Source organism: Heliconius melpomene, chromosome 14, assembly GCF_056956725.1.
Source record: "Heliconius melpomene rosina isolate 202511_hmr_F chromosome 14, ASM5695672v1, whole genome shotgun sequence".
In the NCBI taxonomy this organism is placed as follows: Eukaryota; Metazoa; Arthropoda; class Insecta; order Lepidoptera; family Nymphalidae; genus Heliconius; species Heliconius melpomene.
In genome coordinates this window covers 7,918,093-7,946,089 of record NC_140402.1, presented here as the reverse complement: position 1 = coordinate 7,946,089, position 27,997 = coordinate 7,918,093, and the positions used below count along the sequence as shown (strand labels likewise).

The window sequence follows — 27,997 nt, the reverse complement described above, 5'->3', positions numbered from 1 at the left end:
AATATAGCTAAAAAAACAACTCCAATTTTATTCATCATTTATTTATCACCATTACTTAAAACAAATAAATAAAACCAAACGGTTAAATTACAAGCGAAAGCAAAAAAAAAGAAAAGTCTCACAATTGAGCCACTACTTCGACAAAAAAGTCATTAAAAAAAACATCAGGTCACTAATTTCTAGCTTTACTCAACCAAATTCAACATAAATCCGTCATAAATTCATACAACCATTGGTTATCAACCAAAATACTTGAAAAGTTGTGAAAATATAAACAATTTTACGGTTATTTTACGAATAAGTTAACTACTAGAATGAGAATACTTCAATTCAAAACATTGGTTACGCAATAAATGCTTATTAAAAACAGCAATTTACTATGAAATAAATATTTTAAATATTTTTTTGACAAAAATTGCATTTTTTTTTCATAATTTATATGGACCAATGCCTGCTTATTGTTAGAATAAATAAATATGAAGAGACATTAAATGTCTGTCTTCATATAAAAAAGCGTGCCACTTATTTAACTAATTAAGTAATTCTAACAGTATCTCAAAACAGCTTTTTATAACTAAAAAGTTCTAAAACTTATCCTATTTTTAGGAAAATATTGTTTTCTACCGATATTATGTGAGGTAGAAAGAAGTTAGTGACAAATCACTCTTCATTCAAAGTGAATGTTTTATTTAAGATTTTTAATACTAAATTTCTGTGTCACTACTATATAGGATGTGAACCTATAGCCATTGCAGATTTTTATTCCCAAAAGCATTAGAATCTACAAGAATTGTTCTAAAAATGATTTAGATATTATAATTATAATATTTTAAAGTGTTTTTCACACACTAAGCAGTATGGTTATCCATAACAATAGAATTTATTAAATGCCTTTTAAAATAAACACCATTTTTTTTTTATTTAAAAAAATTAAAAATGGTAGTTATATCAATTCCAAATATCATACAAAACTAAATTTTCAAATACAAACACTATTTTGATTAACAAAATTCAAAAGATGTATGTTTTATGACCCATACATTAAATGCACCAATAGGAAATAAAACCAAATGGATACTTCTCACTTAATCAATCAATCTTATTATAATACTAAAAATACCTGCTAATAAAAACATCATACAAATTTCATACATTTCTTAAGCAAATGAAGAAAAATGTCAAAACAGCAAGTTTCACAAGAACATACATAAATATACATATATTTTCATTTAACTTAACTCTTCTGCATATAGCAGGGATGACCGTGAGAGCTTTAGCATTAAGACACTCTATTCTCCGGCGGAATTTAACGCCGCTTCTCACCAAAACAGGGTAATGAAAATAAATTAAATAATATAATCATTCCCCTGATCGAGCAAAAAATCATAGTTTACAGACAGACACTGCTGTCTTATTTTATATTTGTATTACATACATATGAAATATGTGTATACAATATACATTTACTTAGTGTCTTAACACTATGTTCTCTATAAATACATATCTATAATTAATAATTAGAAACAATCGTACCAAATGATTATATCATAAAGGACGAAATTGAGAATTATTATGTGTAATATATTGTAATAAGGAAATATTTACTGATAGCAACACTGTATATTATAAAATAAATAAATTGGGACACGTTTTTTAGTAGAATATATTGTCTATGGTTCTCTAAGATAGAGAAAACCACAAATAATATAATCTATGAATCAAATGATACGGTAATATCCGTTTTTTAAATCCAATGAATAAAAGGAAAATAAAATAACACCTTCCTTTGATTATCGCAATTTTTTAACACATTTTAAATGTAACTGTTAAGCCAGATTAATAATAGCTTTTCTGAACTTTTGCACAATAATCAGAAGCATGAGAAATCCTAAAATCAAATGGCCATGTCTCATCAACCGTACTGCCGTAATCACACGATTGTCCCATATTTAACAATAATCACCAAAATTACTAAGAAAACATAACGTAATTCCAACATATTACACATAAACATAATATAAATAATAAAATAAAAAAAAAACACCGCATGAGATACCATTGATACCTTTGAATGAAATCAGTAATTATTTGAAAAGCTGACAGTCCTCTGAAATGGTTTTCTCTTCGGCCAGTTTATTGAAATGGTCTATTAAAGCTTCTATTGACATCTCTCCGTGGACCTTATTATCTCTTGTGCGCACGTTTACTGTGTTCGAGTTTTTCTCACGATCTCCCACCACTGGAATTAAAATTAGACAGTCAGACATTAAAATAAGACATCATAAATGTAGTACTGGGGCTAATTCAATGAAAATTGGAATATTTTTTTGTTTCACGTTGTACCTCGCAGTCGCTTATAGTAACCTAGTGTTAACATACTTTGTTTTCGATGCACCTTCGATGTTTGAAGTGAAAGTATCGAACCCACAAACCAGATGCAATGCCACGACAACCTCCATTATTAGTTAATAAGTTAAAGTAAATACAGGACCAAGGTAAGGTTAAATGTGTTTTTTTTAGATATTTGAGAGGAGTGCAATGATTTGTCATACTTTAACAGGTATCTACAGGTATTTTTTAGCTTTTAAAGGATTGCGTGTTGAGTGGCGGAACTCAACACCGCGCTTTGCTTTGGTACCTGATTGAAGAGATGAAAATATTAATATAATATAGTAGTGACTTCAAAATTATATTTAATTATCTAACGAAATAATTAACATAACTCACCTAATATATAATTAAACTGTGCCAGCTGTGCATTCCTCACTTTCTTGTTCAATGTGTCGCCGGCGTCTGTGTCTACTTCCGACATGAAACCGCTTGCAAACAGTTTTTCGTTCACCTGTTGATAAATAATGTAGGTTTTAACCACTGAGCTTAAAGGGAATTGTAACTTAAGCTTGCAAAGGATGTAGTGCTATAAATTTATAATATAAAAATAAGTTTAAGCGAGCAAAGCCGCGTTTGAGTCTTTAGTATTATTATAAACTTACTTTAACAGCATAATCATCGAACGCGGGTCCCACGGGAACCACGCACGCCTGCCGCGGGCTGAGCCAGAACGGCCACTTGCCGGCATACGACTCGCTCAAAATGGCCATCATCCGCTCCACGGAACCCAGCACCGCACGGTGAATTATCACTGGACGTTTCTTTTCACCTGTTTCACTAGAATTGGGAAAATATAGGTTACATATTAACATTGAAATAGGAATTTATAAAAATAATAAAACATATTTATGAACAGAAAGGATTCTTTTAACATATTACGTAACGTAAATTATAAGAATATACATATACTTTTTCTTAATTTGAATCCTTATATGAAATTACGCAACTCCAAATATTTGTTAATATTTCACTTGAATTTTTCTTTGGTCATTAATGAAATTTAATAAAGTGTGATTAAAAGATTTAATTGAAAGTGTCATAGCGCTTTGTATTGTTACTAAAGCGAGAAAATGAAAACACTAAATATTTTTTTTTCCAAGTGTGTGTCGCGTTCGAAGTCCATATGCTGTGCCACAGCACTACGATGACAAAAAATATTTGTATAATAAATATAATTATACATACCTAATATAACTCAAATTAAACCTCTCAGGCAATTGGAAGTCTAGCTGTATGGTCGCACACTGATGTGATCTCCGCAAAGCGTCTTGTATGGTAATGTCTATTTTTGGTCCATAGAATGCACCATCCCCGGGGTTAAGTTGCCAGGGACGACCAAATTTGTTGAGTGAATCTTCTAATGCCTGGAGAAATATTTAGATCATTATTATTTAAATTACTTCATCATACTTGTTTTACATTAAGGTTGTCATGGCGCAGCGGTACATCATTTGACAGTAAAAACGACTGTTGTGAGTTCAATTCCTACTTGGGGGAATGAAGTTTTTACCACTACTTAGGACGCAATCTAAATTAGACAAGGCAGATAAAGTGTATAAAAATGCATTCAGATTATTTTATCTTACAATAAATAATACAATCCTATAGTTCAAGTTCAAAAACTTTTAGATTAAATTTTTAAGCTTAACCTTAGCTTTGATAAACATACTAAATATTATTACAAATTATATATATATTATTACAGGCTTACAGAGTAAAGTTGCCTTTCAAGTATTTGACAAAAAAAAAGTTTTCAAAAAACTATAAGTATACATATATATATTATCAGAATATTTTGCCAATTTCAAAAATTAATTTTTATTTTCTACTAGCTATATGAAATTCAATAAAGATCAATTTAGTATAATTCTTTATACTTTCGAATGGTATAAAAATGTAACAAAAAACGGATTTAACAAGTTTACACTTTAAATTGAAGATAAATGATAAAAAAACTTACTTTCTCTGCATTCTGCCAGGTATTTATATCACCTAAATACTTTTCGGGGCGGGTTGACAACTTCAATTGGAATGTGAAGCCGAACTTTGAATACACAGCCTCCAAGAAGTCTAGGCAGCCAAGCTATAATAAAAAAATAATTATTAGGAATATTATCGACTTTTTATAGGTTATAGGTCTCATTCTCCATTTTAAATTATTGTCTTAATATTAAAAATCATAATAAAAAAACAATAATAGAGATCGTTGTGGCGCAGTGTCACGAGCATGCTGTAAACGCAACATTAATGGGTTGAATTCCCATACGGGGGAAAGACATATTTAATATTTCCATTACCAAGTACACAATAGCACTTTGAAACTGATGAGGGGAACAACGGGAAAGAACGCTCTATCAAACAAAGTCTAAAATAAAGATTCTTACTATAATTTTGCAAAATCTAAGCATGTTTTCAGCAAAGTGTATATATGAATAATATGGAAGTAATGTAAGTAAAATATCAATACAAACCATTTCTTGTTCAATATCTCCGGGGGCACAGAATATGTGAGCGTCGTCCTGCTGGAAGCGCCTCACGCGGGTCAACCCCGTCAGAGCGCCGCTGAGCTCGTTACGGTGCAGAACGCCGAAATCCGCCATGCGGAGTGGCAGTTCACGCCAGGAGCGAGTGCGGTTGTCGAACATTAGACTGAGGAGGAACATTAGGTTGTTTATTTTAGTTTTCACTTTGTGTTTATGAAATAAACTATTTAAGGTCTCCACCCGCACAATTTTTTTAAAATTAAATACTAAGTTTTGCTTCACATAATAATCTAAAGATTAAAAAAAATCATGAATCTCACCAATGCCCAGGACAGTTCATGGGCTTCAAAGCGAAAGTTTCCTTCTCCACGTCGAAAGAGAACATATTCTCTGAATAGTGCGCCCAGTGACCCGACGTCTGCCATAACTTCGAATTGTACATATTAGGCGTTACTACCTCTTGGAAACCGCGTTTTCTGTAAAAAAAAATGGAAAAATTATCTTACTATATTATGTTACTAATATTAATATAATATATAATAATAGTGTTAAGATAATTCGTTAGTGTTGGGCGTGTTAAGCGGCGTAACTCAATGGTGCGCTTTTTCCTCGTTACCATAGCGAAGAAAATGATTTTTTTAAATATTTCCTTTCCTCGAGTGGAAATCGAACCCACAACCTGTCGCGTGGGGAATGGCAGAGAGTATACACTCCCGGTTCCCAGGTTCCCTGCGGGAGCCAGCGTAAAGCTTAAAAATAATTACATATAAAAAAATATATTTACCTGTACTGATCTCTAATAAAACTGACGAGTGTATTATAAATATGGGCACCACGTGGTTGGAAGAAACATGACCCAGGCGATAGTTCATGGAAGAAGAATAGCTCCTGTTCCTGTTGGTATTAGGTTCGATTTATAACAATATAAACAGAATATTATAATTAGTATATTTCTTTATTTGGACTAATTAATGCTTAACGTTAGCGAATTTCAACATCATTCTTTGTTAGCTTTCAATTGAAATTTACGTCATTGCTTCTTTATTAGGTTTTAATTATTTTTAGTAATCTATATTATTGAGGTCAATATGTATTAATAAAAAATATTTAGTTTTTAGTTAAAAACTTTTTACACATTTTTAAAAAATACTTCAAGATTTAATGAACATATAGCCATCATCGTCTTGGAACGCTGTTCTAATGAGAAAAGACAATAACAAACAACAAAATATTATCTTTTTATTCTTATAAAAATTCGTCATTACATTTTTAATATATACTATACAAGTTAAAGGGGAAATTGCCTTTGTCACCATAGTTGGCACTAGGCCTACGTTCAGCAGTGGACGGCGATAGGCTGGTTAAAAAAATACAAGTTAACCTACCTTCCCAATCTTCCTATGATCTCGTTTGGCAGCTTCCTCTTGTATTATCTCCCATTCCTTCAATTGTTTAGGTTCCGGGAACGAAACTCCGTACACCCGCTGTAGGCTTTCCGCGTCTGCTCTACCCTCCCAATATGTAGCGGAGTTCTAAAAAAATATCGTTATTTAAAAAAGTGGGAAACGATGTAAATATAATACCATGGCGATGTAATCGCAAAATAAAAAAATATCAGTCAATGAATAAAATCATTAAATATTGAAAGAGTTACTTCGAAATAGAAAATATATCGATATTCTAGGATTTTTTAAAAATTCGTATTATATTATAATAATAATCTAATAAAATTTTACGTTAGATTCAGGCATCCTCTGCTACTTAATAGGCCGTAAATAAATGACGTGCACTCTTAATTTTGCCAAAAACACAAAAACAAAAAAGTACCTAACAAATAAAAACACACATACCTTAGTAACTTTAACCGCCTTAACCTTCCCAGTGTGTCTTACATGAGGACCCCTACATAGATCTATGAGGGAACCACATCTGTACACTGTAGTGGTAGCTGTATTGACTTTTTCATTCAAAATCCTAACTTTGAAGGGGTTATATCCAAACATTTCCATTAATTGTTCTTTAGTGAGTTCCAGACGTTCGAATTGCTGTTTCTCCTTAGCTATCTTCTTCACTAGGCCTTCTACCACGTGGAAATCTGATGATGATATCTGTTTAAAAAAAGATTATTGCTTAGAAAAGTAAGAAAAATAAAAATATGTAAATAGTTTTGCCATAAAGTGCTATTGCAACAATATCCATACATTTAGAAAGAATTAGAAAACAATGCTAATTACTTTTTGTTTGACATTAACGAAGATTTACAATTAAAAAAAACCTGTATAAATCCTATCAAAATAAATTTAACTATTATCAAGATTTATTCACGCAAAAAGATTACTTTAAACTAGGCGAAAATGGTTATTCCAGATATTATACCTAGGACATATATTAATGTTTATACATAAATAAGTGAAGTGTCACTAAATAACTTATTTAGGCCCCCTCTTGGCCTCCCCAATCTTCCCTGTACAGTTTCACGCAAGCTCCCGCAGTATCCCTTATACAGCAGCTTATACAGCTCCCGTATACACGAAATGGCTCGAAAACTTTGGTGTAAAGTGGGGAACGGAGTGTCTTTACAATAGGTTCCCTCTTCTACCCTGCTGTACACGGGTTAAAGCGTCAAACTGATAAAAAAAAAAAAGTAACATATTATATATTTAATTAAAACAATCCTATTTATAAATCCATGTGTAACTTGAGACCTAGAAACACTAATCTAGCCGTGGGTATATTTAGACGCTGCATATACCACGCCTATATAGTATATTAATATAGGACATCCGTAAGGCACGTTTACTTTTAAATCGCTTTACAACGTGATAGACGTGTGATTCGATAGTCTATGCGGTAATGGGTTCGATTATTAATACAAACAAACATACTATTAAAACAAATAAATTATACTATTTGGAAAACAGTAATATCTGTATAATATAAAGAAAAACATAAATTTAAATTTTAATATTTTAAAGTTATCAAAATTTTAATATTTTAAAAATTTTCCCATAAAAAAATTGCGCGAAACAATAGATTGTCGGGGCCATCGTGGCACACCATTTAACTGTAAGCTGTAATGGTTTTGGGTTCGATTTGAACTCAACTGCAGAATGAATTGGTAATGTTTCCACCTTCTGTTAAGAAAACAAATTTTGGCATTGAGATCTGCAACTCAACACTGAAATTCCTCTCTCTCATCACTAAAATTCCTCTAATTCAGCCCGCCACATAAAAAGACTTATTATCTTAAAACATGTTTCTATCACGTATATAATAAATGTAAAATTTTGTGATAAATTAAAATTGTAGGAAAGACATGCCATTAGGAATTCCGATTAAAATATTTGTAGTTATAAAATCCAAAGGTCAATATTAATGAAAGATGAATCATCATATTTATTACATGTACGAATGTAGCGAAATTATAATTATATACAAGTATTATGGGTTAGGTAGTTATCTAGCACTCTCAACACTCAGCTCGATCCTGGCGATCTTGAGATGCCGTTGTAATCTATGAATTAAAACTGTATCTCAAAATCGATCTCAGAGTTGAGAGGTGATTTATAAAAATCGTCTTTGCCAGTGAATTTAAATTAATTCGTATCTCCGAGTGCGGATAGAACCCACAATCTATGCTATATCTATTTGATACAAAATTTGTAACAGATGTAACAACAACAAATGATACCCATTAGAAATCTTACCATTCATTCATATACATTTTATCATTTATTTAAATGAAGCCCTAGTATATATTAATATATTTATAGAAGTAACATGACTAGCAAGACGGACGGACATAGCAAAGTACTGACTTGTTTTATTTTGCCATTTTAAATCCAGATGGGTCTTACCCCATTATTATGAAAAATTAAATAAAAATAGAAACACAAGAAGTCTTATTATTAATATATATAATATATAAAAAAATATACTTACTCCTTTCTCTGGATAATGCATATCATAGTAGAATCCTTCTTCTATAGGTGGACCATAGCATAAATGACCACCATATACCTTTGGAAGAAAAAAAAAATAATTAATAAAATATATACTTTGATACGGTTCAAATTAAAAGATTCTTTGTGTTGTAAAAGTCTATTTATAAAGGAAGGCTATAAGATATATTATATCAGGCTAATCTTTACAAACCATTCAATTTTATCTACAGTCAAAGTTACTAGGAATAGGAGTTAGTCGTGTATAATCTCTCTCTCAATTTTTTTTCCATTGGCCAAGTGGTTGAAACCACATATAAAATGAATAACATAAAAAATTACAATAGTTAGAAAATTATAATAATTATTTTAATATCAAACAAGCTTTATTTAAACAATTGGTTTGGCTTATTATATAAAAACTTCTCATGTTATATGAGGTGAATACAAAAAAAAAACAATTATATTGTATAGTTTCTTGTACAATTAATACATTTTTCAATATCCAAAGTCTTATTTAAAATTTAAGAATAGTAAACGATAATAAATTCATGTGAAAATTGTAAATAAGTTTAATTTATATTTCTCAACTCAAAACACGACAAATTTATGTTGAAAAAAAAAACGACAGTAGAAACCAAAAGCTACATAAAGAAAAAAAGATCATTCAAGAGACTTTCTTTTTTTTCTTTTTCTTTTCTTCTTATTTGTGCAAATTAAAAAAATCACTCACTTTCATTAAAGAAACTGAATTATAAAATACTAGCGGACCCGGACGCGGCTACGCCTGCTTGAAATAAAGAATATAATTTCTATAGAAATATAATTTCAATCTAGATGAAATGCTAAAAGTGACTATTATATTTATTTTCATAAGGATGAATATCAAAATGACGCGGTAACGAACGCGGTCGCGTAGCGACGACGGTTGTTATTAACATGGCAGAATAAATTGCATGTCAAATTAGAAAGTATTTTAATTTATTAGTATATATGTGTAATGTAATGTTATATAGCCTATAGCACTTCTGAAGAATGCAGCTTTCATACAAAACAAAAACATGGTAAATCGGACCAGTAGATCCAAAGATCTTAGCGTTCAAACAAACAAACAAACAAACAAACTCTTCCGCTTTATTATATTAGTATAGATTAAATCAAATTTACAAAAGGTTAACTTGATAAAGTATGAGATCAATTTTACAAGTAAAATTCGATTTACAGTCTGTTAAAAGTCAAATATATCATGAACAAGGACAATTACATATTCAGTTACACTAAATATTTTGAACCTTGAATTTAAAGCATTTGCTATTCTACACAAAATAAAAAGATGGACAAAAAATAACCTTCAACTTTAAGCTTCATAAGCTTGAGAGATAATTGACCAAAAATTGCTGTCATCATTGCAGATATTACGTAGACAAATGTTATTTTTATAGAAATAATTCTTTTAGTTATTTATGAAAGTAAAAAGTTGGTTTGGTTATAGTTGCTAATCTCAAAATCTGCTGCTTTAAATTGAAAAACAATGCTGTATTGGATCAACCATTTATCAAGGAAGGCTATATTCTATTATCTTAATAGCTTTAGAGACAGTTGTGACACTTGGATAATTCCATCTTGAGGCAATGATATATTTTATATTTTCATTTTCCCCGCTCTGATAATGAGGCAATGTCCAATTAATACAGAATGTCCCTTGAAGTGGGGAATGGAATTGTCTTAATGAGAACAGAGAGTCTTACTAGTCTAAGCCCAGGTTTCCTCTGTTTGTCCTGCTATATGCGGGATACAGCATAAAGCTAAAATAATTAGCTGTATTTTACCGCACCTGTGATCAGATTTACTTTAGAATGTGTACAGAAAATACAGGAGTGAAATCACCAGTTTTTTTTTTCAATAAAAATATATTCACCAATAACTTTAGCACATCTCAAGTAAAATTTCTCAAAAAAATACTAATTTTTAAAGTTTCCCAATAACACAAATACAATCTTAGTATAAAATAATCAATTGAAAAATATTTACAAAAAAAATCTTACGAAATGTTTATTCTATATCATTGAAAGATCATTTGTAAAACAATGTAGTATTTTTTATTAATTAAAGGTTATCATACCATACAAATTTACTTTGACAGAGATAAGACGATTTGGTTTATGTAAACAAAATTTTAAGGCTATAAACTTGACATCTTCTAAAGCACAGTGGCGTGCAAGTGTGTAATGTGTGTGTAAGTGGGACATTTTCTGATTGTGTAACCGCTGTGGGTTCGATCCACACAAGAGTAATTTTTCAAAAAGTGGAACAAGCATCCATTCTCACAAACTTTCAAATTTACAATATTGTAAGTAAGATATAAATCAAGTAATAGTATGGTATATAGAAGTACAAAATTATAACTTTAGACTTACTCTTTCCATAGCTTCTCCTAGCATATGGGCTGATGAGTGCCAAAATACTGCTTGAGCATCTGTATTGTCCCATCTAAGGAGCTCCAACTTGCAGTCACCTTCCAAAGGTCGATCGAGATCCCATAACGCATTGTTCACCCGAGCCACAATGGTTGAATCAGCTAGGCCTTGACTGCAAAAATGATTAAATATAAAATTTCAGTTTTCAAAGCAGTGTATCCTGCCTATAACAGGGTAGAATTGAACTTATTGCACTGAGACCTCTCATTTTATCTTGTTACCAGAGAGCAAATGAAAAGAACTCATTCTTCAAAATGTATTGAACCCACAACCACTTTGTTTATAATCAAATGCTGTGCTTTTGTACCACAATGATCCCTAATAACTTATTTTACACAATATAAAACCTCCTGATTAAATACATACATAATTAATTAGACATAATAAGTTATTGCAATAGACGTTTCAACATTAAAAAAAACAATATAGGTCATACATAATACATTATGTCGTCACTAATTGTATTTGATAAGTGACCGGTCAAAAGTTTATCAGTAACATAATTGTGTTGACCTTCAAACAAACTTCCTCTTGGTTTTACCTTCTCGATACTTGCAAATTGGAAAAAACCCTCACAACATATTCCCTTACATATTAATATATTTTCCCTCATAGCAAAGTAGGCAAAAAGAACCTAAGAGTTTAGACACTACATTCATCACTTGCCATACAATTTTTAAGGCATTGTCAGTGTTTAGTCATTCAAATTTTGGAAATGAAAATAGTTTAAACATCCTATCCACTCCTTCACGTGGGAATTGAACTCACAGCCATGGTTTGCAGTCAACAACCATTCCATCAGCAAAATAGTTAGAGAGCAGACTTTTAACTGTAATCTCTATGAAATAAACTTTAAATTTTAATAAAATGTTGATGTGAATGAGAAAATACTTTAATTATAAATAATTAAAGTATTTTTTAACCTAAAGGTTAACCACAACTTGTGGGTGATATATAACATATTATACTGATTTTTGCAGTAGCAGCCTATAATTTATTAAATTTTAACAATTACTTATTTAAACAAAGTACCTTACTATAACTATAGAAATATAAGATATGATATCTATAAATGAATACTTACTATTCACTCCAAAACTCGCTTGTTAGCAAATAAATAAGGTGTCAATTTATTTAAAATTGCCAATAAAATGTGTAATATAGCAATAAAAGCACAAACAAAAATAAAAATGTATGAAATATGGAGTGTGATAAGTTATGATACAGGTCAGCTGTAGTAAAATTGAACTTTAGTGGTGATTTTATTTTAACTAAATCATAGTTAATAAATGATAGATAGAATTAGTATATTTTTAAACAAACAAATATAGTACTTATAAATAATAAGCAAATCACTATACACACAAAAAAGCAAAACAATAAAAAATGGCTATTTTAAGCATTTTGAACAAACAATGCATATAATTGATAATTTATTACCTAATTCCCTTGGCCACGTCGTAGGGGGTGGTCTTCCACGCTTTGGCTTCAACAGTTTTGCCATCAGGTAGTGTGACTACAATACTCAATTCCGGTTTGGATGCCATTTCTTCATCATACTGAGCTTTATATTTATCCCATAGATCTAATCGCCTTTGTATGTATTCAGGCCACGGGTTCAACTCCGCGACACCGCCACTACAACTATTGCATTCTTCCTTTTTCTTCTTTTCCTTCATAGCTTTTTTTTGAGACTATAAGTAAAAAGTTCGCTTAGTTTTTTAATTCACAACAACAACAATTTATGTTTTGAATGTTAGTGAAAATGATGTAACACGATTTTGAATTGCATTATGTCAATATTATTTGATGACGACGACTAGCAAAGTAAAAGGTTATATGAATAACTAATCATACATTACAACAAATTTAACGCCGCAAAAGATAAAAATTATCACTTTGAAATGCTAAATGCTGTTAATTATAAGACAGGAAAAGCGGCAATTTATGTAAATCTATTGATTTCAGGGATTATGATTCATTCCACTTTGTGATGAAATCCTACGAACCCATGTGGCGTAGCCTTTGAAGCGAACCACGCAGATTCTACGTAATTTGAACAACTGTATCATCTTTTATGTTTTAATTTAGCGAATAAGGTTAAAAATTAATATTGTGCTCAAAATCCTGCCTTTTCGTTTATATTTAGATCCTGAATTCCTTCCGCTGCCGCGTCGCCCATGTTGTCGCTGGATCACTTGACAGTTGACAATTTACAGTTATGATAGCAGTGTGGCCAACGTTAAAATTATTACCAGTGCAAATAAAATTTAATATAAAATAATTATAGGTAAGTACTTTTTAATTTTAAGTCCAGGAAGAGATAAGTATAATATAATAATTATAATAATTTGTTAATTCACTGAAATTCGTCAATAGAAATACTAAACATAATAACAATATCAATGCTGAAATAAATCGTTGAAATCATTTATATTGATACCTATACGTATAGATATGAATTTATTGTGATATTTATTTTGTAATTGTTTTATTTATTGTAAGAATATAACATCAAAAATAAATAAGTAGAAAACTTAAAAAAATACTTATTTTCTATGTAGTTAGTTCATTAATTACTTTTTTTCTCTTAACGAATTAAGAGCAAAAGCGTCAAATTTCAACATTGCTAATATATTTTTATTTACTACATCACAAAAAATATCGTTCACACTGTGCTATCGTATAATTTACTTACTTTTATAAACACCTATAAATGATTGGCGCGGGATTTAAAAAAAATCTTTAACGTAGGTAAAACATTTTGGAAGGGTAAATAAAATAAAAGAAGTACAAAGTGTTTGTTTTTTATTTAATTCAGTGCATTTATAAAGTATTTACTAAATCGCTTAGATTATTTTGTAAAATACTTGTACCTACCCATTTAAGATACATAAAAATAGACTATACTTACTTAAATAAAATATTTAATCTTTATTTGAATTCTTTCATTTTATGTTGAAATATAATAAGAGATTGGAGTTAGTTAATCTGTAATGAAGAAAAAAAATTCTAAAATATTTAAATAAGAAAAAAATATGCAAGCAATATTGTAAAATAAATAAATCTGCTTCACGCTGTATCCTGGGACACAGCAGGGTAGACAGAGGGAACCAAGTGTTAAAACACTCAGTTACTCACTTTCCGCTGAATTCTGGAGGCGTTTGTCTCTCCTTTTCCGCTAGCTTACCCGCTAGAGATACCTACAGCCGGAAGCTAAAAAAATAAAAATATAAAAACAATTTAATAAATACTTACTTATCGTGCAAAATTTCCAATATAAGAATTAAAACAGAAATGCCAATGCCAATCAACATGAACATTAAAACTGGTCGAATGTTCAAAAGGCTGACGCTGCTAAACGAAGACATTTTATTAGAACAGCGAGGCTTTCTAACACTCAGTCGTCTGTCTACAGCCATTTGGATACCAGATTCGTGGATGCGTTTGAAACTAAAAAAAATATAGTATTAATAATATACCAAGTTTTTATTTTTTTTATCATAAATAAATATTTCCATAGCATCCTCATTTCTTTATAATATTCAAGATATTAATATTCAAAAAAGTTTTAATAAAATCAGTGACGGGACTACTACAATAGAGAAACAACGCAAAAGTAAAAAAGACAAAAGACTACACGATCTTACGCAACTCGCAGCAATTCTAAATATGGGGAGTGTTTGTACACTGGCACGAATGGATGAACAATATTCATGAAGTCCACTTCGACCAAATCACATTTCTCCGTCTCCAAGAAAGTTTCCTCAACTCGACGGTACAATTGACCGGTCAATATATGGATTGCAAAAAGACCCTATAATTAAATGTAAAATTATTTTTTATAATGTAGCAACACTGGCTCATTATTATATCAGATATATCAATAAAGAAAATAGTTCTTAATATCTAAAGTAATTAATATATGATTATAAAACTTAATGAGGCCAGTTGCGGCGCAGTGGTACAAGTAAAAGTAAACGCGACAGGTAGTGGGTTTGATTATATTTCCTCGAGTGGGGTCTCGAGGAAATATGCTATTAATATTGTGATATTTAATATTTTCATTTCATAGCTCTGTTGTGGAGGCGAAGCCCGGCGTTGAGTGCTTCACAACACAAGCAATTCGCAATGCCTCCAGAATTCGGCGTAAAATGTCTCGTGAAGCTGAATAAAAACTATATTGGTTCTTCTCTAGTTCTCTACTATTGTCATTATTATTATATGGATAATAAATACCTTTCGAACTCTTTCAACGCCTTCATTCAAATCATAAAACTGTGGTTTTCCTTTATCTGGCTCTATTTTCTTATAAATTTTGCGTCTCACTGCATCCTTTCCAGCCTACAAACGTAGAATATTGGAAAATTACTATCATAGAGTAACGTTATGTATTATTTTGTTTTTTATTTTTTTATAACTTCACGCTGTATCCCGCACTTGCAGGGTACTGGTACTCTGCTCGAGAAGCGCGGCGTTGAATTCCGCCACTAAACACGCAATGCCTTTAGAATAAGGCAGAAAGTGGGGAACGGATATGTTTTAATGGAAATGGACCAATATCTGGATGTCTTAACCCTAGGTACCCAAGGTTATCTTGCCTACTCTGCTATGTGCGTAAAACAGCATGAAGCTAAAAAAAAGTAGTAACTTAAATTTAATTTTTATAAGTGTTTTTTTTGTTTGATACCTTCAATACAAAATGGTTATAGTCCACCTCCAACGCAGCGAGTGTCATCTTAGAATTCGCCAACTGTTCCAATGTTCTGATAGAAGTAGAAGGAGCTTGAAGAAGTACTACAATATTGGCAGAGTATGCAGCATAAAGTGCCATTAGTGCTGTAAATATTACCCATAGCATTATACGACCTGAAAGAAAAAAAATTAAATATACATAGTACCTATATAAAAGTAACAAAAATAATATAAATTTGCCTCAAGAACAGTTTGTTTCATTGTAAGCCCTAATCTCCTCCTATATACCTGATAACTTTTTAGGCTCTTTATAACAGCCCTGTTGACTTAAAGCACTCATTGTCAGTAACATTGCATCTCCAATACTTCCATCTAGTTGTGTTTGATTCTGAAAGACAACCATTTAATAATATAATTTTTCAATATTAAGGAATAATTCGTGTTTAATATGAAAGAATAAATATTAATGTTAGTTTTTTTTTCAGCTAACGCTGTAACCCTTTTTTTTTTAATAAATATCCATAGATCTGAATGAGTTTCCTGAGCCACTCATCGCGCAATACCTCGGGAATTCATCGGAAAATGAGGAACAGAGTTTTTTAACACTAGGTTCCCTCTGCCTACCCTACCATGTGCGGGATACCGCTTGAAGATGTATATAATACTTCAAAAGAAAACAAAATTTTTACCGTGCCAATCCCATCCACAGCTTCCCATTTAGACGCCAGTAAAATAGTAAAAGTGGAACCTATTATAGAAAGAACTAAAGCGATCCAAACGTTCACAGAGAAAGGCAATGTGAAGATATTGGCGACATACGACAGAGGGGGTTGCCTGAAAATAAACTTTACTTGGAACTTGGCTATCGAATCTGTGAATACTACGACGCTGAGGCGTTCGGTATTGGCAACGCAGTTTGTACCTGGAAAATTAAGAAAAAAGAATAGGAAGGGAACACAAGGAAATTGATTTTTCTTTTCAAATCTATTTATATCACAGTTCTGCCTGTAAGTTTTTCCAATTGTAATTGATTTCCACTTAATTTTCATATAAAATTTCGAATATTGGGCAGAATTAATGAAAAAAAACGTAATGTCTTAGCGCTAGGTTCCTTCTGCCTAGCCATCTATATGTGATGCAGCGTGGAGATTTTTTATTTATTAATTTAATCAAAAATACAAGTTAAATTAAAGAACAAGAAAAAGTTGTTTAGTTTTGTTTTGTATATTCTTGCTTTATCGATTTGATTTTAATTGGTTCCTTATATAACTTAAATAACTTGGTATCAAAATAGGTTACCTAAATCGGCTCTCCCAGTTTTAATATCATTAATCATTCCTGACCACTGACCATTCTTCTTATATCCCCACCTGTGGCTGAATATATAACGTGGTGTGGCGTTGACCATTTCAAATGCTATATGAACATTTATCCACGACATCTTGGCTATGGTGTCGAAATGAAGTTTTCTAATATAAAAAAGTATACATCTAAATTTTAGAAAATATTTTTATTAAATAAGTAAATAATAACTTTTTTTAGCATCACGCTGTATCCCGCAGCAAGGGAAACTGTCAAGGAAACTTTGAAATTTAGTGGTAAGATACTCCGTTCCTCATTCAGACATTTCCGTCTTTTTTTCCGTCGAATTCACAGAGTGCATTAACACTTAGTTACCTCTGCCTACCCATACCCACTTACATATATGCGGGATACAGGCGTGAACCTAAAAAAAATATAAGTAAAGATTTACAATCGATCCTCTCTGGGCAAGTGATATTGCGTGGTATTGCTATCCTGTATAACGTTGGCCATAGTTAGCGGGTGACCCATCACGTTCTGTCGTCGCCTGAACAATTCTCTGTGGGGTCTGGTGTCTTGTAGGGTTCCGTTATAAAAACCACGAGGATTGGTGTATGTAGGACCATTTGGAGACGGTTTGTGTACTAGAAAACAATTTATTACTAGATATTGTATGGTTTTTACAAAATTATTAGATAGTAATTTCATTTAAATAATTTCTTTAGGGGGAAGATTTATGTAATAGTTACAATAAATTATTTTTAGCGGATACATGGATATTTAATTTGACGACGTTTTTTTTAGCTTCACGCACCAGAAATCCTAGTATTTTCTTTAAGACTCTCCGTTCCCATTAAGACAACTCCGTTCCCCACTTTCCGCCGGATGCTGGAGGCCATACATACGCGTACAGTGTAATAATAAATAATAATTTACCTTAAGGTTATCATAAGCTCCTTGCATTTTTTTGCAAAAAAAGGTCTAAAGAAATATTTTGTTGTAAATAACAAGGAAACTTCAGCGGAAAATGGGGAATGGAGTGTCTTGGCACTAGGTTCCCTCTGTCCATCGTGTTTTATGCAGGATACTTCGTGACACTGGTCTTTGTTAATAACAAAATATTATATTAATAATATTATTTTATCAATTTTATCTTCGCTAAATTATATTTATTAGTTAGTTATTTATAATTCTTACATTCAGTTAATGTAAAAATGTTTTGATCCTTTTCAGCAAGAACAAAGTCACTATCAGCTAATATCGGCAACTCCCACAGCTTAGAAATATTGAATTTATTTGAATTTCTGTCATGTACTGCGAGCCATCGGTAAGGAGACCGAAGGAGTTTTGATACCTAGATGTAAAAATTATAGGAAGGAGGAATTACTTTGGATTCTTATATTATAGACATTGAAAAATATATTATGTTTACGAATTAAATTTATATGTTGTTTTCTTTTTTTTTACGCTTGACGCTGTATCCCGCAAGTACCAAGGTAGCCAGAGGGAGCCTAGTGGTAAGACACTCCGCAAACAAACAAACTCAATTTTACATTTATATTTAGCTAATAATGTTATTTTTCATACAGTTATATTATTTAGGTATATTTTAATTAAATCTTACATTTAATACTTCTTCAGCTTTAGGGCAGTCCACATCGATATAAAACAGGAAGGCATGATCTTGCTTTGCAGAGATTGCTTTAAAACTTGTACTTGCTCTAATACCGTCGTCGTTTAATTTTTTAAATAATTTAATTTTACTATCTGAAATAACCAAATTTTTGTAGTTTTTAATAATACTAATAGCTTCCCGCAACTTCCCCCATCTCCCTTGGTATATGCGTGATATAATGCATATACCGAGGAAGGTTGTGGGAGCCTAGTGTTTAGACACTCTGTTTCCAAAGCACCGCAAAATATTTGATATATTGAATGATTTATTTAGTAACGAGGCTCAGAGGGGCGTTGAGTTCCACCAATACGCAATGCCTTCAATAATCGATAGAAATTGGAGAACTTAGTTTCTTAACACTAGGTTCCCATCAGGTTCCGTGTGCCTACGCTGCTGTGTGCTATACTAGAAAATAAATTTTTAATCTGCTACAACATTATCAGAGACCAATTACTACTTACAATGTTTCCAACATAAATTCGAAAAAATTACAAAAGTTGATTTACGTTCATTATTTACAAACTCCTTAATAAAACTAATTTCATTTTCATCTTTAGTTTGAACTAAATATATAAAAATTGGTATAATCAATAAAGAAAACAGTTTCATATTTTCATGTCGGTCTTTAAATAACAACTCGAAAATGCTTCATAATATCGTTTATATAGCTTTTTATACTGATTATACAATATGTAATTATATTTACATATAAAATTTTGATTTGTTTGTCTATCCATTAATGGATCCCATTCAAGGAAATTTTATTTTTTTTCAGTTTCACGCTATAACCCGCAAGCAGCAGAATAGGCAGAGAGATCCTAGTGTTAAGACACATCGTTCCTAACTTTCTGCCGAACTTTTCGCGACATTGCGTGTTGGGGGGCGGAACCCAACGCGGTTTGCCTCGACACCAGAACGACGAAATGTATAAATTTAAATAAATATTTCAGTCACACTTTGTGTCCGTACCCCACGACCGGCCTCTGTCTAACTCTCATCATTATGATACAAAAAAACATATTGCTATTTCCTTTTTATTTATCAGAAAGTTAAACAAAGATAGGTCAATAAATTAGTCAAAAATAAACACACGTTTGTTAAGAAAATTACTAATAATTACCTCCTTTGTAAGCATTGTTTGGAAATCAAATAAAATTATAGTTTTGGTTGTGCATTCGTTTAATTATTCCGTTCAAGCCTAAAGCTGCTACATTGATGGATTTACTGGTATAGTGATTACAATAAGTGAAATGTGAATACTAAACTAGAGACCATGGGTTCGATTTCCGCTGAGATTTTTTTTAAAATTAAATATTATAATTTTTTTATGTCCTTGTATCTTATTTGTTGTGTAATGAAGGATTTTCGATTGTATTTTAATAGTCTTTGGAGTAATGGACGACAAAGCCTTACAATTTAACTAAGTCGTAGAGTTTGTGATGTTAGGGCTTGTTCTATATAGAATTAGGGTGTTAGAAACTTGGCTCTTCATGAGATCTAACAAGTTTATGACATTACCTACCATCTATCGTGCTAGCAGCATTTTAAATGAAAATGTTTATTAGAGGGATTTAGTTTATGACTAAAAAACAGGACGATTTATTTGTCACATTCTCATATTACTTAAAATAAATATATTAAATTTTTAATTGCAGAACTCTATGTAAACACAAACATTAATTTATTTCCACTATGTGTCGCTACATTTTACATTATTTCGTAAATAAGCTTAAAAATAAAGATTTTTCACCGCCATTCTCCTCTCTTTCAGGAGCAACCTGAAAACAAAAGAGCTAATTATATTGAAATCCTCCAGAGACCATTCATCAGCGAAACCCAATTATCTATAGAAACGATTCTCTGTAAGAAATAATAATACAATAATTTCTTGGTCTATCTTTTATTAGATAGCATTGTAACGGAGTAGGCAGAGGGAATCTAGTGTTAAGACATTCCCTTCTCCACTTTCCGCGTAATCTTAAAGGAATTGCGTGTTTAGTGGCGGAACTTAACGCCTAGCTTTGCCTCGTGGTAGTGGGAATCGACAAACACCACCTGATGCGATCACACTTGGCCGCTAGCACGCCTTCGCCACGACTGGCCTCAAATTATTATATATCTTAAAATTTACCCACTTACAATCTCTTATAAACTATTTCCAGGAACAGCACTACCACAGATATGAGCATGCCGTACAAAGTGGCAATAACAGCCGGGTACATGTCAGTGATGCCGACACTACTGAACGCGGAGATGCTGCCGGAGCAGCGAGGCTTGCCGACATGGAGACGGTGGTGGATGTTTGACTGGACTCCCGTTTCTCGGATACGGATGAAACTGATGAAATAAAATAAAATATTAGTATTATTTATGAATTTTTTAAAGATTTAAATAATTAATTTCTATATAACTGCTAAACAAATTTCATCAATTATATGGCGTGGTTGGGAAGACTTATTTCCTCCATCTCCATCCATCCTTGTCAGGGACTGTTACAAACAAAGACAAGGACAACAAAGACTGGACAACAGAGAGCGGCGTTAGGTTCTGCCATAGACCGCTATACGCTATACAGAAACGTAACCTACTTTCTAAGACACTAAGACATGGATGCATTTCCCATTATCAATGAATTAAGAACAATATCTCTCGATAGTATTAGGATGATATATTTGAATTGAAACTAACTTGATTTTAAATAAATCTTTATATGGTGAACGCTTCTGCCCCGGGACCCAAGGATCTATTTCGTTGATATAATCGATCTCCACTAGATCACACTTCTCGTCTTCCTGGTAAGTTTCTTGTATTAGCCTGTATCCTGGATTCAGTTCCATGTGGAAAGCGAACAAGCCCTTATTTGAAAAATACAATTCTTTTAATATGAAAAATAAAAGCTTTTAAAATAAAACGAATTGCATTACAAATATTACTAGCATACCCGTCTTATCTTCTCAACTCCTTCTTTCATTGTATAAAAGTTGGGTTTCTTTCCTTTGGGTGCTATTTTCTTGTTGTAAATAGCTTTCCTTATAGGTTCATTTAACTTCTGAAATCATGCATTAAATTATTATTATTCCCAATTTTTTCATTACCTATATATTAAGTACACAGCAAGGTAGGCAGACGCCACCTGGGAACCCCTGTTCCTATTAAGATACTTCTGTTCCCCAATTCCCGCAGAATTCTGAAGACTTGGCGTTTTGAGTGACGGAACATTGGAAACTTTGCCTAAAAAATTAGTAAGCATTTCAATATAATATTTTATTATTAGCATACCTTGAAGAAATATCGATTATATTCAAAATCACTGGCACCAAGTTTCAAAGGAGAGTTTAGAAGGTCATTAAGAGATCTCACTGAAGAGCTTGGAGCTCGAAGTAACACCACTATATTAGCAGAATATGCTGAATATAGTATTGTAAGAGCCACAAAGAGAAGAAGAGTTACGCATCTACCTTTAAGGAGAAAAAAAATAGGCTGGTTTTTTATTTGTCTTTCATTACGAACTTCATGAAACGGTTAGCAAATGTTTTAAGATACTTTTAACCAAAACTTTAAAAATTTGGGAGAGGGAACCTAGTGTTAAGAAGGCCTCAAATTTCAGTTTTTGGTTAATCTGGCATTTTCATTTTTTTAACAACCATCACGAATATTAAAACGGATGCTACCTTCACAAAGAAATCTTACCTGCAGCATATCTTGGTTCGAGTGTACATCCCTGTTGGAGTACAGCCCCTATTATCAATATGAGCACGTCCGCCCACGAGCCGTTTAGTTGTAGAGGATGCTGGAACAGGTTTTGCATTCTTAGCAATTTCTTCAAATATCAATAGCAGGTATAAGAAAATTATTATTACTTTTGTTTATTTGAACATAAATTTCATAGAATATCATGGGTTGATAAGCTCTCGGGGAAATAACATATTTTCTTTTCTTGCTCTGGTACAAATGGAAAGCGCGGCGTTTAGTTTCGCAACTCATTACACAATACCTTGAAGATTCGGCTGAAAGTAGGGAACGGAGTGTCTTAACACTAGTTTACCCTCTGCCTACCCTGCTATATGCGGGATACAGCGTGAAAAATAATGATGCAAATCTTACTTTCTGCAAATAATATAAATACGCCGAAACTAATACCATATCAACAGAAGCCTCCCATTTCGAAGTGATATACAAGAACACAGCACATCCCAGCACGCATATAGCTATGGCAATCCAGACAGCGCCAGTGAAGGGTAAAGTGAAGATGTTCTCCAGCAACGCGAGAGGAGGTTCTCGGAACACGAACCGTACCGCCGTGGACCCCACCATGGCTATATAGTCGATTACTTTCATACGTTCTTGGGTGAATATTGTTAGAGTACCTGTTGATTGAATTAATAAAATTTGTATACATAATTAACTTACTATGTAAAAATGTAGTTAAATGTTTCTTTATATCTAAATTAAGACAAAATATAATTTATGGCATTGAGCTCCGCTAAACCGTTGTAAATAATTTTATTATTGTTCTTGTATTGTGTATTTAAGTGTTATAGCATGTGATTCACATATGAGCATGAAATATGTAGAAGTTTATCTACTTCTTTTATAGGTTTACACATTACACCATATGTAGTAGAGTAACAGAGAACACTCCGATCTCCAATTTCTGCTCAAGTTACGTGTTCAGTGGCCGTACTCTTCTTACTTCTTAGTAATATTTATCTTTGGAACTATTTAATAACAGCAAATTTTTACCTATATCAGCCTCCTTCTTTAAAAGATGATCGATAATGCCCTGCCAGTTGCCATTCTTATCCTTATACCCCCAAGTATGAGTGAAAATACGTTTCTCTGTAGAGTTCAGCATTTCAAAGCATATCTTGACGACCATGTACGACATTTTTGTTATGGAGTCCTGGTGGAGATTTCTATATAAAAAGAAATTCAGGTTTCTGAGGTTTAGGCGCTCTTGGGTGCCTTCTGCAGTATCGACGTAGAACATGGTTTTAGATGAAACTCGTAAACGGTGGTCTGGCTTAAATGATCCGAGGCTTTATTCTAGTAACTACTTATTCAAGCATCCATAATATGTTAACGTTAAGCTTTAAAGTTATAATATTTAAAATTTACTTTTCGAAATCAATTCTTTTAAAATCAAAACTCTTTATATGTAAAATTATTATAAATATTAAGTTTATATCAGGCCTATTTAATAAAAAAATGTAACCAGAAGTAAATTTTGTAATTGAAACAATTCAGAAGGAAAAATGAAATGATAGGAAGTAAATAGTAAATTCCACTATAAAGTGCCTACCATTATTATAATTTACAATTTTATATTTAGATTTTATGCTAAGGTGTTATTTATTAGATTATATACAAAAAATGACAGCCCAAAAAATTGTATTAAAATATAAAGATATCTTTTTAATAAACGTAATTGAAAAATCAATCAAGTGAGTATCGAACCAATAAATAAGTGTAAGCGATGTATTTTAAATGAAACTCTTTAATTGAATTAATCGCGTATATTTAGTGTTATCTTTTTATATATTTTACCCCCCAAACTGAAAATAATTTTATAAACATATTTAATAAATATTCGTATAGTTCAAGCGGGCAAAGCCGCGATGGTTGGCTAGTACTAAATATACGCGATTAATACCAAAAGCTTTCCAACTGCGCCACTACGACAATATTGTAATACGAAACTTTGTAAGAAAATCATTGCAATATTTTATGGATTTCTAGAATTGTATACTTGTGTACGTAACAACTGGACATTTCTATATTCTCATTTCATCAGATCCTATTTTCGATTTATTGTATTTGTACTCCACTTTCCGCCGAATTCTGGAAACAGTGTGTGGCGGAACTCAACCCTTTACCTTGACACCAGAGTAAAGAAAGTGGAAATATAAATTTAAATAAATATTAAATTTCCTCGAGTAGAGATCGAACCCACAACCGTCGTGTACAGTCACAACCTTGTGCTCCTGCGCCACGCCTGGCCTCAACTACTCAGCCTCCTCTACCTCCACTACTTACAATCTATCGTCCAAATGCTGCCTCGTCTCGTTGCTGTCTGTTATAACGTTAGCTATAGTTAGTGTGTGCTTGCGTAGGTTCCTGCGCCTGACAGAAATTATTTTGGAATGTCTATAGTCCTTGATTATGCCATACTTTGTCACCTGTAAATAATTTACATTACTTATTCTCAGTCGCTCTGGTTTCAACATAAAAAGCTCGGCGTTGAGCTCTGCCACTCAACACGTAATGCCTAGTATGCAACGTGAAGCTGGAACAAAACGATATTAATAGATATTACATACATACATGTTGACAATACCCTCATTTTGTTTGAAATATACTACAAATAAAAGTTCATAATGTTTTTTGTCTATAAAATACCACCTAACTCCACGCGATCCCGAGATAAATGGTCTTGACCGATTGACAGACGCATATAAAAGTGATGCTATAGGAGTTCCGGTTTTATCTTTTGAGGTGGGTACTTAAAAGATGTTTTGTTCTAAACGAAGTACAGAGTTAGGTTACGGTGACCAACAAAATAAACATATAGAACATACAAAACCAACGAGTGCGTTAGAATTAAATATATATATATATATATATATATATATATATATATATATATATATATATATAAATTAAATTTTATCATATTTAAGCATGAAACCAATTATTTTTAAATAACTGCAACAATTTTCTTATATCACAAACAAGATAAGATGACTGACAATATTTCATTATTTATCAATTTGAAAAGTAAAACGCCAATTCTAATTGACATTTAGGTTAATCCAAAGTCATTATAATGTGATCTAGATATCATTGAAATATATTTGCATATTTAAATAGAAATGTATTGATTAATTAGTAAAAAATTAATTTATTTATTAGATGCCAATAAAATATTTATTTATTTAAAAATATTTATTTAAATGTATATTTCCACTTTCTCTGCTCTGATGTCGAGGTAAAGCGCGGCGTTGAGTTCCGCCACTCAATGTCTCCAGAATTCAGCGGAAAGAGGGAAACGGAGTGTCTTAAAACAAGATTCACTCTGCCTACCCTACTACGTGCGGGATACAGCGGGAAGCTGATTTTACGGAAATATAAAATAAATATTGTAGACCTTTCTTTGTAAGTGACCTACAAAAATTCTAGACTAAGCTATTTCAGTAACTGAAACGGTCATTACCATCACATTTTTGCTTTTATCGTTCTCTGTCACACTAAAAGATATATTTTTTGATTTTTCTCTAATTATTTCTGATTTGTATAGACTTCTTAGTTCCCTGGCAGGTGTCCAAGCGGCTCTTGTTGTGTAAATAACGTTTGAGCTTTCTGATATTTTATATGCTGTAAAACAAAATATTTATATTAAAATTATTAAATGAAGACCGTCGTGACACAGCGGCATAAGGGTTTGACTGTAACGCGAAGGTTGTGGGTTCGATCCCCACTCGAGGAAGTGAAATATTTTTTTACGTTTATATTTCCATTTCTTCGCTCTGGTGTAGAGGCAAAGCGCGGCGTTGAGTTCTGCTACTCAGAATTCGGTAGAAAGTGGGGAACGGAGTGTTTTAACACTAGGTTCCCTCTGCTCTGCTGTGTGCGGGATACAGCGTGAAGCTGATATAATTTAAAAAAAAAATGTTTTCAAATAAATCATTTTAAAATTACGCAGCGAACATTAAAATTCGACATTTCTAAGATAACGTATTTCCTATATAAAGAAATATATGTAGGTAATTTATTTGAAATCGAAATTGCATTTAAATACTTGCAAATATGTTTATATAAATTGCATGTGGCATACAAGGGCATTTTAATAAACAGCTACAAGTAATTATCAATTTGTTTCTTTCGATTAAACAGGTTTCATACGTCGACTTATACAATTTAAATAATATTTGTAAAAAATTTATATATAATATTAATATGATATTCTATAAAAATAATTTTGGTGATAGAGCGAAGAAACGAAAATATTAATAAATAATAATTAATTCCCTCGATTGGGGATCGAATCTGCACTACGACGGTCTTATTAGTTTATTATTATAATAATAATTATCATGAGGATCTAGCAATGATTTTTTTTAAAATATTTAAAATTACAATGTGTTTAAGAAAAATTGGACTACGAAATGTCTAAGTTTTGTTTTTAAACAGAATACCCTGTTTAAAAACAAAATAAAGAAAACATAGAAATATGTACCTTCAATCAGTTGATAATTTTCTCCATCAACTTTCTTAGCTATAACCACATCACTATTTAGCGGTAAATCTAGTTTCTCCAGTATATTAAATTTGATAGGTCCTCGTTCAGGATCTAGGAGTAGCCATCTGTAAGGTGACTTGAAATATCCATCGTCACTTGCCTAAGAAATAAGTATGGAAAGAAAGATCATTTGGTAGGAGATAATGGTACTTATTCAATTATTTCGTTGTTTAATATCATTATGAGGCCAGCCGAGAAGGAGTGTATGTTGTTTCGCGGAACTCAACACCGCGCTTTGTCTCAACACCAGAGCGAAGAAATGAATATATAAATTTAAATAAATATTTCACGTTTACAGCCTCACGTGTTGTCATAATATAGGTACCTGTAATAAAAACCGATCTGCCCCTGGACACGACAAATCAGCTAATATTACAATTTGATGTAGAAAATATTCCGTTCTATTCATTTGTAGAGACGGAGCCAGAAACACGTTCTCGTTGAACAAATCTTTAGCCAAAGTTTTTATTGACACTGAAAACACATAAATATTACATAAAAAAAAAATTAAATAGCTACAATCTGTATCTTATAGAGATTCGGTCTACTTCCTCCAATTTTCGAGACATTGGGTGTTGAGTGAAGGAACTCATCGTCGCTGCTGCCTGGTGGGCATCCTGCCTAGTGGGAATCTGCGCCACGATAACTTCTTAAATACTAGATAAGCTAACGTAATAGATGTGGATTCGTAAGGAAATAATTATCACTAGATTTTACAGTGTGGTCGTTTTAGT

At 31.9% G+C, this 27,997-nt stretch overlaps 3 protein-coding genes across 4 annotated transcripts; all 3 read right to left on the bottom strand.

Annotated features, from left to right (window-relative positions):
• Positions 1-25: 25 nt before the first annotated feature.
• Positions 26-13,523, bottom strand: ThrRS (threonine--tRNA ligase). Of its 2 annotated transcripts, none has more exons than XM_085197388.1 (14): positions 13,424-13,523; positions 12,733-12,986; positions 11,233-11,404; positions 8,817-8,894; positions 6,725-6,982; positions 6,260-6,406; positions 5,659-5,768; positions 5,195-5,350; positions 4,863-5,040; positions 4,352-4,474; positions 3,577-3,755; positions 2,994-3,168; positions 2,728-2,842; positions 26-2,239 (listed from the first exon to the last, which is right to left on the bottom strand). In XM_085197388.1, the coding sequence occupies exons 1-14, from the start codon at positions 13,472-13,474 to the stop codon at positions 2,085-2,087; spliced, it is 2,151 nt and encodes a 716-aa protein (XP_085053514.1). In that variant the 5' UTR covers positions 13,475-13,523; the 3' UTR covers positions 26-2,084. The 2 variants fall into 2 exon arrangements, with proteins under 2 accessions (XP_085053514.1, XP_085053513.1); XM_085197387.1 differs by having other exon boundaries at positions 13,302-13,483.
• A 1,023-nt stretch (positions 13,524-14,546) lies between these two features.
• On the bottom strand, positions 14,547-19,573 carry LOC146532263 (ionotropic receptor 84a-like). The gene is made up of 11 exons (XM_085197104.1): positions 19,422-19,573; positions 18,914-19,052; positions 18,487-18,643; positions 17,741-17,933; positions 17,287-17,456; positions 16,677-16,909; positions 16,276-16,375; positions 15,983-16,161; positions 15,532-15,636; positions 14,943-15,109; positions 14,547-14,745 (listed from the first exon to the last, which is right to left on the bottom strand). The coding sequence occupies exons 1-11, from the start codon at positions 19,571-19,573 to the stop codon at positions 14,547-14,549; spliced, it is 1,794 nt and encodes a 597-aa protein (XP_085053230.1).
• A 1,526-nt stretch (positions 19,574-21,099) lies between these two features.
• Positions 21,100-27,697, bottom strand: LOC146532262 (ionotropic receptor 84a-like). The gene is made up of 11 exons (XM_085197386.1): positions 27,589-27,697; positions 27,201-27,363; positions 26,178-26,338; positions 25,001-25,143; positions 23,708-23,880; positions 23,105-23,331; positions 22,655-22,754; positions 22,244-22,422; positions 21,906-22,013; positions 21,653-21,819; positions 21,100-21,301 (listed from the first exon to the last, which is right to left on the bottom strand). Exons 1-11 carry the CDS (start codon positions 27,670-27,672, stop codon positions 21,100-21,102), a joined length of 1,707 nt encoding a protein of 568 aa, XP_085053512.1. The 5' UTR covers positions 27,673-27,697.
• Positions 27,698-27,997: the final 300 nt, after the last annotated feature.